Consider the following 16403-nt stretch of genomic DNA (forward strand, 5'->3'; position numbering starts at 1 on the left):
CTTTAATATTGAAGAACAGTTGATGTCTGGATTGAAATTTGAAAAGAATTGTTAGCAACAATTTAATCTAAATCACCTATATTGTGGAGTTTATGCTCCTTTCAAAGCACTAAATACACATCAATAAAAAAAGATGATATTTCCCCACATGAAACTCCTAACATCACAGGTCTTAGATGAAACAAATACAATGCAGTACAGTGAGGTATATTCATTGTGTCTTCCTAAAACACATTAAAAGAATTGTTTCATAGTAGATCACTTCATTTCTGTCTTTATTCCTTCAAATTTTTATTGAATATGTAAGAGCAAATGACCTAATACTGTGAAGGGTAATCATAAATTAAAAATGTAATTGCCAAAGTAGAAAACGTTAACATACATACTTTTCATTTAGCTACCAATTTGCAACAAGATTTACAAATCATTAGTAAAAATAAACAAGATGTGTTTCAAGAAATAATTACACTCAAAAGTGTTACACAAAATCTTACTTTTGTTCTTTCTTACCTTTAAAGAAGACAAAATTCCCCTCACTGTTTTCATAAACTGCATCAATGCTGGGAGGCAGCCCCCTCCAGAAGTATGTAATCTGCATGGGGTATCCATCCATCACCCTGTTGTTTCTGACTCGCCAAAACCACTGATCCTGGAAACCAAACATACACTTCTTACTACATTTATTTGTGATCAGCTGCTGTCTTGAAAATACTGAACAGTCTATCGTGGCATTTTTAGAGCAGACCTTTTGCTGAGTGGATAAGCACATTGTGTTTGCATTTGCCTCACATTACAAATGCTTCAGAACTGTTTTTTGCTGAGGTGGGGATAAGCTACACACACAAACCAGGTGTTTGGAGCAGACAGCCCTCGGCAGAACGTACAGCATTATATGAGATGATGTAACCCTCTCAGCTTCATTCTTATAATTTAAAATTTGTGGTCTGACTACGAGTGCTTTTAGACCAGACCATATGCTCATATACCCAAAATAATGGGACTACATACAAGCTTTGAAGACCAATTAATTTTGCAGGTAATTTTTTTTGCAGTGGCTGCTAACAGTGAAAGGTTGATAGATAGATGTGTAACATTATTTCATCAGTCCAGTAGGAACTATGCTTTGATGTCAATTTTACTGTAGTGAAGGTTAGTAGTCGTTCAAGGGACATTAAATAGAATGGTCAATATTACAGCCATATATATATATTTATATATAATAGGTGCTAAATCCAATACATGGAACATTAAATGGGTATCAGTAAAGATATTATCACTGTACCACTTCAGAACTGTTTCATTTAAACGTGAACGATAGGGTAAGTATTTAACTTCTTACACATATTTGAATGTTTTTCATCATTATTATTATGTAAAACAACCCCCTTTAACAATAAAGGAAGTGATATTCTGCCAGAATCTGTCTCAGTTTATATGGCAGTTCTTCCTCTCTGTAAGGAACACAGATTCCACAGTGCAACAAAGTCTGTAAAATCATAAAGTCAACAAATATCTTCTAAAGAATGGGTTATGTTTCAGACTTAGTGATTTTTGGAGTATGCTTGCATTATTTTATTTTGATAGCAAGACGAATAAAATTATATTTTGCAGAATTGGTACTGAGTTGTATGTCAAACTGTATTTCATACTTTATATTTCTGACTTGCAGTATAATAGTTAGAATATTCTTATCTATTATTTGCTCAAATTCCTTAGCAGACCAATAATTTTTCCTGCTATACTATTAAAATCTTGACAATAATATAATTATGACAAAAGTGGAATGTTTGTTTCATTCAGCATTTCTCCTTGAATTTGTTTTTAAAACTGTTTATGTGTATACATAGATGTATATAAGTCATTGCCTGTAATGTTGAAATATTATATTCTGAGGCATAATTGTGAATATAACATGCTGTGTTCTCTCTTCTGCTGATGGAATCTCATAGACTTCTTATTTTCCTCATCTATTTTCAGGATATGTACCTGTCCTTGCAACAACCATGGACAACAGGGTATAGCTCATCAGCAAGGATCCTAGAGGTTTCCACAAAACCAACATTTTGAAAATTTATAATTTTAGCATTTTTATGATTTTATTTAAACAGACAGAGGCTGACATATGATTTTTCCATAGATACAATTTCAGGGAATCAGCAAATGGAAACGTCTGAGGTCAGAACTGAAAATTTGGACCATTTATAAGTTTGAGGAAAGTAGGCATTGGCAGAGGCTGATAGAATAATTTGTTTATGTATATTTAATTTTCCTGGGTGACTTATCCATGAACATGCTGGACTCAATGGTTTTAGACTGACAGAATTCAAACTCTGGAACTCAAAAAATGCAGCATGGAGCTGTAAAGCGTGCCAAGGACATTTCTGAAGTATCAGATGAGAAAGGATCTGCTTATGGAAAGAATGCCTCATTTCAGCGCATATATGTAAAAGTAATTAGTTTCTCTTAAACAAAGTTATATTTACCAGCAATTTTATCATCTGCATTTTGATAAACACGTACATTTACTGCGAGTATTTTTTAACAAGAGTTTATCTATTATTGAAATTCAAAAGAGGCATAATCCAAGACAAAGCATATTCACTCTAATAAAGCTTTTTCACACTTTAAGCAAATAGCTTGAAACAATTTCTCTGGTAAAACACTTCTCAGTGTATTTGTTTATGTTGAATAAACACAGTTTTGTCTCTTTTGAGAAATGGTGTTTATTGAGAATCCCTTTGCCCTTCCCACTGTTGGTTAAATATACTTTTTATTATTTTGTTTCCCCAAAACACATTAACAAAAGCAAACAGGTTGAACATGATTTGTCACATGCACTCCAATGCAAAGCCTGACAAATGCATACATTGAATGCATAGATTTTAGTGTCTTTCCTTGCAGGCTAGAAAATGCCTCTTTATTAGCATCTGTAGATAACAAATTTCTTCAAAAATATGGATCGCTCCTGCGCAGCAGAGATCTGGTATAATAATGGACCATTAAATATTATGACTATAGACATACCAAATAAATTAGGCTGGGGCAATTATTCCCAGTTCAAAAAACAAAGCTGAAACAAACAAAAATCAACACTTAATTAAGATAGAGAAATATATCTAAAACCCAGAAAATGGTCATTGAGTGAGAAGAGACTGTAAGATGTTTCAGAAACTCTATGATGAATAAAGAGTAACAGTTGAACAAAGCAGCAGTACCAGTCACTCAAATTGAATGTTTTGACATTTTATTTAGAAGATGGGATATTTTTGAGAAAAAAAAGACAAAAAAGCTTTTTAGAGAAAACAAACTAAACAAAGGCCATACATAAATCATTTGCACTGTCAGTAAATGCTTCACATATTTTTTTTTCCTGTGCATTTAAAGGGACTAAAATATCATGCATGATCATAGCATATAGCTCCCTCATAGAAACACTTCTTTATTAGCTCAGAGAATTTTAAAGGGAAGAGCATATTAGAGTAAAAAAAAATCTGGCTCTTAACGTGTAATTTTCATACTTTATTGGTAGATACAGCCTCCTCCCAACCTTAGAATATACTTTTTTAGTGATAATTGTGTTCAATTGTTCTTTATGCTTAATTGTCTGAATGTTTAAATATTTACTCCTATGAATAATTAGTTTCCATTTCAGTATTTATTACCAACTTAAATATATTTCATATTCCTTAAGGGACACAACTGATGTGTATGAGAATTAAAAACAATCTCCAGGTATTTTGCTTTATCCATAATACACAAATTAGTAGAGCCTTTAGTGAAAAATTAATGGACCTTTCTTGTCTAGAGCACCAAATTTTCTCTTATGTCTCTGGACCAACAACCATTGTCAATGTTAAAACATTAATTTGCTACAAAATGTCTAGAGGTCTGACCTTTATTTTATATCTAACAAATTCTCTCTGCAGTTCTGTAATGACATGTGACACTCTGACTCAAGGTCGAACGATACACTAAAAAAAGAAAGCATGCACAATGTGATAGACATTCTAAAAAACCTACAAGAAGCTAGAAAGAAGGAAAAAAATCAGAAATCTTTGAAATGGTACCTTTTTTAATTACTTGGAAATGAAGGCAGGTAAAGATTTAAGGCAGACAGAGAGGTGCAAAACAAAGCCAAAATGCAACTGTAAATTATATTATTTTGACTATGATTGTAAAAATGTGTGTGAACCCCCAGTAATTTTGAAATATCTTTTGCACTGTACAGCAAAAATCTCTGAATTCCTGCCTGACTTGATGTCTCAGTGCACATATATGGTGCTGTTAAGAGTACTCCCCTAATATGATAGAGTGAGACGCAAAATTTAATATCTACAGCTGATAGGGAGAGAAGTTTTGCTATTGCTAGATTCCACAGAATACCTGTTTGGCCTATTTAATTTGAAAAAAGAAAAAGCCAAATAAGCATCATACTTAGGCCCTAAATAAATGTCAGTCAAATCAAATACTAAATTTCAATCAATACTGCAGCTTAGTATTATTGACAAAATACATCAAGGTATCACACTGGGTCTTGTGCTCTCCCATAAGCATACTCTGATCATGTGCAAAAGCAAGCAAGCCTCTGTTAATGGAAGATTAAACATACCCAGGAGCTAAGCAAAAGATCTGCAACAGACTGACACATTCAGACAAATGAATATCCTTCTACTTTTTTTTAATCTAAGTATTACAGAAAAAAAAATCCAGTGCAAAATAATATACTAATATATTTTTAACAACTTTAAATTTTTCTCTTAGAGAAAAGGAAGACTTGCAGTTATATACAGAGAAGTTGACCAAAGGACTGTGATCAAGGAGACAATAAAGTTCCCCTACTTCCCTTACATCCTTATGGGATATTAATAAAGTGAATTTGGGAAATGCAAAGTATAGTTATTGTATCTCAACCAAAATAAATGTGGAATATCCTTTTAAAAGTCTTGATCTAATCTCAAAAGGCACTTTTGCACATCTACTTCATCAGGTCATGAATTTCATCAGGAAATCTCAATGTTGCTAATAACTGCGCTGTGGCATATGGAATTAAAGCCTTTGTGCTTGCTCATTTGGGGAATTCCACTATTCCTTTAGTAACATCCATTTTCAACATTCTGAATTTGGAATCTATAGCATTTAAGCCAAAGGAAATTACTGCATAAACTAGGAAAAAAACCAACCAAACAAAAATTTTTAGCAACTTTCTGGGAAATAGTTTTAATGGAGCAGAAAATAGATGATACAGTTCAGGGGATTTAAGTCCAGAAAAATTCTTAGCACAATTCACCTATGAGAAGGATTCTGAATTTATTTATCTTTTCTGTTTTGCTTTTTTTTCTCAATATAGAATTTGCAATGAAACTTATAGACTAGTATTACTTCAGTTCCTACTTAATCCCATAGTAGAAAACATTTGGCTCTGTTGAGATCAGAATCAACCATTAAATAGATGCTACCAATCTATCTCATTTTAGGAAACAGTTGGACTATTTATACACACACAGTTCAGCTCATTATGAAGCTGGTTCACATCAAGAACATACAAAGCTTCTTTAAAATTACAAAGGATTGTTATCCGTTCATCAACAGATGGATGTGCAATGCATCACTTATTTGAACTTATAGAAACATTTCATTTTTCCTAATGTGTCTGGGACAACAGCACAGTTACCCAGTTAGAACAGGGCATAAAGGTTTTCTGAGAGCCATGGTGAGAAGTCAGAGCATAAAACACCACTCAGAAAAATCTCAGCACTTCCTAGGTTGAGATCCTGAGCCTTCTGCTAATATCCTCACTGGAAATGAGACCAAATCATTGGATTCAATACAAAGATATGCAAAGACATCACCAAATATTTGTTCTGTTTCTTCCTTACTTTCTCAAGTAAAATTTACTTTTCCACCAATTATTAGGAACAATTATAAAAAATACCAACTATTTACTGTTGGTACATAATCAGACACTGGAGAACTCCTGTAGACAAATTAAAAACATTGTTTGTCATGAACTTAATTCTTTTCCTTAACAACATGTTACAGCTAACTAACACCATGAACAAAACTGTTAACTACTCTGATTCGGCATAGAAGCAAGTGAAAAACTGGCAAACGTTTCCCATTGTTGAATATGGGAAGTGCTAAACTGAGACTGGTTGAAATTATCTGTCTTCAGTTAAGCTGAGGTTCACTGGTGTAAATTAATTTTCAAGAGAAAATATTATGTAGTGATTTTATGTAGGAAATCTTTTCTAAGGAGTATGCTAAGCACTTTTTCCTAGTACCTGTTCTTATCTCCTCTTCTGTATTACTGACACAATAAAGTGATGTTAAGTAATTTATTCAGGGTCCAAAATGGCCTTATGTTAAAACCTGTCTTCTTGGTGTCTTATTCTGAGTCCTAACTATTGGTCTGAATAGTCTCTTTCACTCATTTGAGATATATCAAAACTACTTTTCATTCTTCATGTTCTAATCTATAGCTATGCTTAAAAAAAAAAAAAAAAAAAAAAAAAAAAAAAAAGATAGAAGGAATAAAGCAACCCAGAAATTAGACTGCAAATATCAGGGAAAATATGAAAATAACCCATTTATTTTTCAGAAAGAACTCAAAGGGTTATGGCATTTTACATGCCCTCTTACTCTCTTCATGGGAGAAACCTCCAGTTCTCCTTCCTCATTTGTAAACAGGTCCTTCATGGACCACATATACAACAAAATTGCCATGTGCATTCTTGCTTATCTGAAATCTGGTTTATGCATTGCCAGAACAACAGGATGTAGCAAGAGGAACTGTGACTGAAACTGGAGCAAAAATACCCTTTACTCTCAACATCAAATTCTAAAGTATCGTCAATTAGCCGAAACACTGGCAGTCCCTCTGAAACCTATCCTGAATTTTTGTAGTCATTTCAATAAGCTGCAATCAAGTATTTCCACTTCTAGTGCTGCACAGTGATAGATCTAGGATGCAGAGTTACTCCTCATTTATTTTTTTTTTTAATTTCTTCCTTTCTCTTCTCTCTAATTTTCCTTATTTTACTCTAACTCTAATTTTTTTTTTATTTTACTCTAACTCTCATTTTTTTAGGGTGCCAGTGCCCAAGCACTGGCAGAGGAAGCAGCAGGGCTGACCTGTGCTGGAATACTGCAGGGAATGCCTGAGCTCCTCAGCCAATCTCCTGCCTCTATGGTACTATATTTAAGAAAGGGCAAAAGCATTGCTCCCCACTCAGAGTTCATTTTCATATTCAAAACCATTTCATGATCAGTAGCAGATTTGAGAAATTTTTAATTTTATTCTGAATATAAAAATACTGACCATTTGATGACAAGCTACACAAGAATTCTGGGGTTCATCACACTTTGAAGACCACCCATTCATTTTTAAACTAGATTCTGCAATTCACTCCTTTGTGCTATGTTTTTTTATTTGAAAGACAACATTCATTGCTCGGCTAGTTAAAGAAGAGTTATTTTGTCTAACATCATAAACATAAAAAGAAGATAAAACCATTCTTTTAGAACGATATCATAGGAATGTTAAGGTTGGAAAAGATCTCTAAGATCTAAGATCACCTAAGTTCAACCTTTGGCTGAATATCATCATGCCTACCAAGACAAGCCAATAATATATTTGTGAAGTTTATTTTGGTTGTTGTATTTTTCCTAATTATCATGTGTATTACAAGGCAAATATGTAAAAAGTACTCAATATTGTGAACTTACATTACCTCTTCCTAAACAATATATAACAAAATATTCAGCCAAGTACCACATGCAATTTGGCCATCTACTATGCAGAAATTATTTTGGACATCTACCTGGTTGACTATTAGTGTATCCAAACACTTTGTGCAATTCCCTGAATATTGAATGTATAAGACATACAAAGAAAAGCATTTCTTAAAAATAGATCCTAAGCTTAAAAAAAATGCTCAAAGGCCAACATTTATAATATTTTGATGAACAGTCTTGGTATAATCCAGAGTGAACTAACTGAGAAAGTATGTCTTTCAATGAAGGTAGTGAATGCAGCCTACTTGCAGAGGCATCCACAGCCATGGCTGTAGCTTGTTTGAATATCTTGATTGAAATCCTGGCCCTTTTCTGTCACTGTTCATCTCAGTGCAGAAAATACCTGCAGTAACTATCTAACTTACTTTCATCTACGTTACAAAGGTCATATGATAGCTGTTGCCCAGTCCAATTTCTACTGTAGATGAAAACAGTTTATTAAAAAAAATATTCCCTACATTTCCAATTAACAAATTTCTATTACTGCATATAGAAAAAAATTAATTCTAAAATAAATATCTCTTAAAACTGCTCTTAGTATTTGGTGCTCTATGGAAGTAAATAATTTAAGGATACTTTGATGTATGTTTGTTTAATATTTAATTTTTTAATACTGCCTCCTCATTTTTTTACATCTGTTTTCATTAGTAAATTATTGTTTGATTGATTATAGCCCTTATTTTAATTCTTTCAGTCTTATTCAAATATTTTTAATAATTTCTTCACTATGAAATTGTAAGTGAACTTTTTATCAATTTTTTGATGCATATCCATCTGTCTTCTATTTTTCCTGTGCAGACAGTACCAATAGTATTTTAGCATTTCTTTCCTTTGTATACATTAACCTTTCAAAAATATCCGGAAGTAATCAAAAGTTGTATTTATAAAACACTTTCAGCTCAAAGAAAATCTTTTCTGCAGAATCCATACAAAACATGCTATGGAGTTTTTGGCTAACACCAGCAGCTGGGTAACACTAGATCTCATGCTGTACACGAAACTCAGCAAATTTAGAGGCCTCTAACAACACCATGGGTTGATTTGGGCCTTCTGTGGGTGATTACCATGTACTATATCTCCATCATATACTTTCAAAGAGAACTTGGCTCCTCCTGGAAAATTTTCCACATGAGAGCTCGTCCACTGTATCTCTTCAGATTAAAAGTATGACCTTGCACTATGATGCAGCTGGAGATGATATTGCTTTTTCTGATCTGTTCCACAATATATATATAAATGGTGAAAACTCCAGTAATTAATGTTTTATCTTTACCAACCGAACATGCCTTAAAAAAAAAATTAAAAAACCCAAACCAAGCAAACAAAAAAAAAAACAACCACAAAAAAACCCCAAATAAAACCACCCCAAAAACAAAACAAACAAAAAAACCACCACCAAACTATCTCCATTTGGATGGGTTTCTGTATTCCTAACTAAATTGAGCATTTTAATTCATTCTGATTTTTCCCAAATAGCTAAAATGACTGAGACACTATAAAGTGTTCCCACTGCCACATGGTTATGATCCAATATGAAGAAACAAATAGAGAGACATAAAAGAAGCAAAATAAAGACCTATAATGACATAAAATCTAGGCTTACAGCCAAGAATCTCTGGAATGTTCAAATTCCCCCTAATGTTCTGTAGGTATCAGCACAAGCCCATGAAGTACTGCACAAAACCTTTCATCCACACAATGATATTAGTCCTTTACAGAGCAGTTAAGTGTTTATTTCCTCAGTAGTGATTGCACTTTGAGACTACAGAACTACCTGTAAATTTTCTTGAACCCAGTTAACATAAAAGCAATGAGTTCCATGAATTAATGGAGCAGTGGTGTAATCTGCACCATGAAAGATAAGGAAATTTGGCATCTTTTATTATTAAAAAAAAAAAAAACAATTTTCTTGGTTAGAATTCAAAAACTTTCTCCTGGTGCTGAGAAACTAGTGTTCTGTTGAAGTATTCTATATTTAATCTGTAAATATTCTAAGAAAGATGAGTCAAATGTAAAAAAAAATATCACCATTTCATGAATACATGCATCTGTCTATGTCATATGATACAAACAGGGGATCTTTGATACATCATCTTTAAAATCAGGCAGGTACATAGAAGGGAATAAACAATGAAAAGAGGTGAAAAAGTTTTAATATGTAGTTGCATTATGGTATGAGGTAAACATATGTACTTTGTAGTAGCTATCTTACTCTTTATAAATAATACTGGAAAACACCAAGTTGGAATGTAGATTGGCTCTCTCAGAGGCCTGCATTTATATAGGTTATGCCAACACAGGATCATGGTTCTTCAAAATAACACGGGACATGGGATGAACATCATATGAAGCAGTCAAATCTCCTTTTGCATTGACCAACACCTACTTCTTGATATTTCTCTTCCAATAATACATTCCACTTTTGCTGCACTCTTTGGGGAATCTAGATAACCCATTATTTTCTATGATACTTTGACAGCTTAAATCTGACAAATATATGTACCTCTAATCTATTTGAAAGCTCAGTAACACTAATTGTACAACTCTCTCCATCACCCAAAAAATCTTTGATATGTCGTACTCTTCACTTTTCTTCTATCCTTTTGCAACCTCTTTTACCATTTCATTAAAAAAAGAAAGATCAATAACTGTGGACTACTTTTTTCTCTTTAATGAAAGTATAAAAAAGATTTCAAAACATGAAATTTTCTAGGAATAGAGAGAATATGAGCATAATAGCATTTTCAAGATTCTTTTGCCAGCTGCACAGTATTTCCTATCACAAAACTATATTGCCTTACCAACAATAGCACAGAAACAGAAATTTCCTTCCTGGAGAAGGTCAAGTGTGCCACCTAGGATCCTGTAGAAAATTTAAGGATTGTTTTTCTGAGTTGTTCATAGTTTATTTTTGCTATTTATGAAAAAAGAATAAAGAATAGTGGGGTTTGCGTGCATACACTTATTCTGTAAATTCATATAAACCAGTGAAAATGGTTCAGGACACACTTATCTTTCTCCAAACAACACTGACCAACCCCTGATATGAAATCAGAATAATTTGGGTTTTTTTTTCTACTTGTCTACCCTTATCATTCCATCACTTGCAATACGATGCTTCACTGTCTGCCTGAGGTGAGCAGATTATTTTAAAAACTGCAACAATGTCTGAGTCATCAGGCTCTCTGTAATGACTCAAGCACTCTCTGAAAAACCATAAGGTCACATTAGAGCAAACTCAATTACCTTTCTTAATTTTTACCCACAAAATATACGTGGTATTAAATGAGCCGGGAATGGAAGCCTTGATAAATAAAAGTTACAGATAACACAAGAGAGGATATTACCTTTTTCACAAAAAATTTCTAGAGGCAGGCAGAAAAAACACTGACAGAAGTCAAATGGAGAAATTATGAATAAGCTAAACCCATAAATACTTATTTCTAGTTTTATTAATCCAGGTAGATATTCCTAGTAAAGCATGAAGATTAGAAAACTGCCAATAGAATAGAGAAGGATCTACCTGGTAAAAAAATAATGTGGACCAACATCAATAAGTTTGTGACTCATGAACTATGGCGTCTCTATAAGATCACTTAGCATAGTTTCCAGTTAAAGGAAGCTTCCAAATCTGTTTTCAATGTGGAAATAAAATAGAAGTCATTATCATTCACTCTTGTTGACCAAAAGCCTTTGAAGATAAGGCAGTGACAAACTACGTCTACCAGGATTATCCAAAATCAACCATCAGAAGTCTATCATTGATACTGTAGGACCATAGAAATTAGTACTCCAAACAATTTTTTTTAGATGTAATGAAAGATTAAATTTCCTGTAAGCAGGGACAGTTTTACTAGAAATAATTGTTATTATTATTTATACGATTTATCACTAGATCACTAGATCACCTGTATTTTCATATTTCTGTCACATCCATAAATTCATATTCATGAATGTTTCTTTCCATATGCAAATGAAGGTCCCAACCCCTGGCAGGGAAGTTGGAATAGATGATCTTTGAATGTTCCTTCCAACCCAAACCATTTTGATTCTATGATTCTATAACTAATAATAGGAAAACATTTACAAGGAAGTAAGGGAAAAAAACAAACATTAAATGAATAAATTAAACATGCAGTAAATGGAACAGTGACATTACAGTCGTAAAAAAAGAGAGATGTCAGTGATACAGGACACAGCATAAACTGATGGAAACCACTATGTACACATCATACACACATGCAGAAATAAAACATGTGAAATCAACTGTGTCACTAACTCTTATATTGACATTTATTATATCTACGAAGATCTAAAATAATCATGTCCCTCCCTTGAATCTTCATAATTCATTAAACCAAATTTCATGTTTTTGCATGAAATATATGCAATTCAATGTGATCCTATGTGCAGATGCTCATATTTTATCCTCTCTCTTTGCCTTCTCCACACTGCACATGGCATGAGATCTCTGAGGAAACCAGAATAATTTGGAGTGCACTGATTAGTCATGTCAGAACCACAGGTGGAAGCAAGGAGTCATTGAAATATTTCCTCCTGATTGCAGTAGTTTAGGACAGTTTATACATAAACAAGATAGTGAAGCTATTTCAACCAGGATGAGATTCTCAAGATGATATGTCACTCTTTAATACACTGTTTGTAGGGGAAATGGAAGAGGACCTACACTACTCATTTCAGGGTCATACCACCTTTGTCTACATATGCATACCTATAACAAGTAGACACTGAAGATGAGGCTTCCCCAGTGCAGAGCAGAGTGGGAAAATTCCCTCCCTTGCCTGGTTGGTGGTGCTGTGCCTGGTGCACCCCAGGACAGGGTTGGCTCTCCTGCCTGTCAGGGCACTGCTGACTCAGATTCAGCTTTCCATCAATCAGGACCCTCAAGACTCTTTCCACGGCGGTCTCTCCAATATCTTGTTCCCAAACCAGTACATCCTGGTTTGCCCTGTCCCAGGTGCAGAATCCAGCCCTTTCCCTTGCCCAGCCCTCTAATTTGTTGACGTATCTGCAGGGCTTCTCAGTCCTCAACTGAGTAATCAGCTCCTCCGAATACAGTTTTGTTGGCAAATTTACTTAGCATCTCTTCAAGTTCTGTATCCAAGTTGTATGTGGAAGTGTAGAAGAGAACTGGCCTTAAGATGTAGTCATGTGAACTGCACTAGTGACTGGTCACCAGCCTGATGTAACCCCATTTGCTATAGTCTCTTTTTATTGTCCCCCATATTTCTGGGCAGTTTCAACCCCAAGGATTCTCAGCACTTAGTTTGTCAAGTTTTGGCATGCTATCCTACTACTTATCACTGGCAATTGCTCATCACAGATTTTGTCCCTTTTCCCATTCCAATATAGTTTAAAGCTCTGTCAATGAGCCCTGGTAGCTCCTGTGCTAAGGTCCTTTCTCCACTTTGAGAAATGTGCTCCATGTCCTGTAGGTGAGTGTATGAGTGTTATTTTGCATTCAAGCTGCTGCAAGGCAAGAGGCTAATATATGCTTTTTGTTCTCCTTTTTCATTGTTCTCATTTATGTTCTCTGATATTGTGCTGACAACAACAACAAAAAAAAATCCAGGTAGCAAATCTAACTCCAAAAAGTATAGGGCAAAGCTAAGTAAATATTCTCCCTGGTGGACACAGTAGGATTGGAAAAATGACTGTAAAAGATCCCACACTAATCAGTGGGTGAACAGTAATCATTTCTAGAGTGTCTCAGCTTTGAGGTTGACAGCAATGGCCAATGAGCAAACCAGGACATTAAGAGTCAAACATCCAGAAGACACAGCCAACAATTACATTTGTCATGATAACACAAATATGAAAATGATAGATATTCAATTGTCTTTTCTCACTGCCTCTGTTTCTCAGATACAGGGATAGATCTTGTAGAAAGTGAAGGAATTTATAACAGTGAATATGTAATATCATAAACCACATCTGATTACAGATAAGCTGGCAATGTACAATTTAAAGCAGCAAATGACTGTGGTTATTACAAAGGGCTGGCCAGACATCACTCCAACACAAAATCAAAGGCTACATCATGATAAGACTAAAGACAAATGCTGGTGCAGTCTTACAGAAAATGGGAAAGGATTGACCTCTACCATTATTAAGTATAACCTTTAAGCTAATACAATCTATTCTCCTTGGTAAAGATATATTCATTAGATGAATATGTCAAATCATGACTTAAAATGGTCCCTGCATAATTTTGATTTATTGACTGGAAAGGTAGCATAATCAAATTTGATTTTGTATAGAGAATCAGTTTCTGATTTCATACACTTGGTATTACAAGCTTATCTATTGTTTCTTTTGTGATTTTCCCTAACATGCATTACTCATAATTGATAGTCCCTCATTATACCAAAGGTAATTAAAACCAAGTAAAATCATCAGTCTGTTATAGTCAGGGGAGTTTTTTACCATTACTGTCAATTGGGCCAAGTTTCTGATCAATAGGCAAGGAAAACACTTGAGAATATTCAAGCTATAGCTTATAAAAAAAGAAGGAAATGCAGCATTTAAGTAAATATATGTTATAAATTTTTGATATTTTTTAATAGATTTCCCAGATTGTGAATTGTGTTTCACTAAGTGGCTGAAGAAATAAACATACGTGTGTTTTACATTAAGATCTCAACTGTGTAGTAGTGCAGTGTTTTGCATAGGAAATGGCTAATTCGGAGGAACAAATTAGATTAGTTTATCTGCATTAAAAACCCTGCCAAATTTTTACATTGTGAACCTTCAACCCATTGAAAGAGACAAAAATGAATCAAAGAAACTCTAAATATAAAAATACTGGTAGAATAGAAAGCTTTGGATGTAAACGAAGATTAAGGAAATATAAGCAAATAATACAACTGCTTGAAAAAGTTTAAATTACAAGCCATTCAAATTGTTTTCCAAAACATTTACCTTAAATTAGTTGAAAGGCCACAATTTTATACAACAAGAAATTTTAATTAAGTTTTGTGCTTGAAGTGTTTCTGCAATTATTCCCTTTGGTACCATTAGGATGTAGCCTCAGCTAAAACGTATGGTTAATATTACAAGATAATACTTGTTGGTGGCACCAAATTGAAGACATGCCTCCATGTAATTTTAGATTATTCCTTGTTGTGAGTTTTTGCAATTATTTTTGTCAATAAAGCTTTCTTCTATTCTCTTGCCAATGAAGTATTTTTAATCAGTACACCCAAACACTGAGCCTCTGAAAACAGGCAACTTCTACAAAACCAAGTACCTTTTGCACATTAGAATTCAGTTAAAACTTTTCATTATTCATTTTTTCTGTATTAAAATAACAAGTAAAAAATTAATAGCATCTTAGGATTCTCTGACTTTAGGAAACAAATATTGTAACTGTGACCAGGAAAATCCCTAGGATTACATCTTTCCATTTTATTTGACGTCATTAGTTCTTTCTCAAGTGATAATGTCCATTGAGGGTATTTATTTTCCCCACTGAGATTCTCTGTCTATTGTTGAGTTATGCACAATAAATAAATTTACCAGATTAGTCTTTTCATGTGCATTTGTTCATCTGTATTTTTAATGTCTTTCTCTTATTTAATAGTTTTATGCAGAACCATAATTTTTCAGGATTCCTTACATTTGGTAGTATGCAAAACTAGTGATTGAAAACAAATTTTTTAATTATCAAGTATATTTTAGAACAAACTCTAGTCATATGGGCAGGAAAAAAGGAACAATTATTTTTAACAGCTAATAAAAATAGCATTTCTAAATGCACAAGTAACATCATATAAGCACACTATCATTTGTTGGAAGATTTTTTTTTTTTCTGAGTGAGGAAAAGTAAAAATTATATTCTTGTATTTGACTTACAAATACTTTCCTAAGCATATATAAAAGTTTGACGCACTCCATCCTTTTGCATAAAGCAAGACCAGAGAGCTTCAGATTCCCCCAGTTTCACTCTATTTTAAAAAATGCTTCTAAAGAATGACTAATTCTTTGAATTGTGGCCATTAGTTTGCAAATATTTAGTATCACATTTTCAGTATTTATTACATTAAAACTAAATAAGAAATCGGAATTTGTTTAGTTTCACATTTAACTGCCCACAGTTTTTAAATATTGTCCCAAAGTCTTGTACCACATTTGTATAACAATTCACACAATTCACTACAGAATTCCTGTTAAACTCAGACTGTCCAAGTCTGTGAAATCCCTTGAAGAGTCTGAAGTGCTCCTTTTTATCTGTGAGGACTCTCTGGGTTAGGGAGTGCACCTTGTGTGTATTAATGGCTCATCAGGAGATGGTGAGAGTTTCAAAGAGACAGGACCAAGTCAGCCTTTGAATAAACTATTTTAGCTTAGATCCTGACACTAGGAAAGAGGATGATTTCTTCTGAAAGCTGGCCCAGGGGAAGGAGGCAGCAGAGCATTTGTCTCACACAGAGAGAAAGGGTGGACATTCCCTCCCCTGCACTTACTTGTTAGTGTTTGTGAGCAGGTGTCACACACCCCAATCTCCTCAGCCTGGTCTGTTTTTCTGAGCTGGAATGAAGTCACAAAACAGCCTTCTGACCAAATCTCACTAGCTGTTGCCTCTTACA

General features: G+C 33.9%; 1 protein-coding gene across 3 annotated transcripts in view; it reads right to left on the reverse strand.

The window, feature by feature from the left end:
- The window catches only part of MMP16 (matrix metallopeptidase 16), a 174061-nt gene that overhangs the window by 26682 nt on the left and 130976 nt on the right, over positions 1-16403 (reverse strand). For all 3 annotated transcript variants that reach the window (XM_072924807.1, XM_002199847.7, XM_072924806.1), the window contains one exon: positions 511-649. In XM_072924807.1, the coding sequence (XP_072780908.1) occupies positions 511-649 (139 nt within the window). The remainder of the gene's footprint in view (positions 1-510; positions 650-16403) is intronic.

Source organism: Taeniopygia guttata, chromosome 2 (assembly GCF_048771995.1).
Source record: "Taeniopygia guttata chromosome 2, bTaeGut7.mat, whole genome shotgun sequence".
In the NCBI taxonomy this organism is placed as follows: Eukaryota; Metazoa; Chordata; class Aves; order Passeriformes; family Estrildidae; genus Taeniopygia; species Taeniopygia guttata.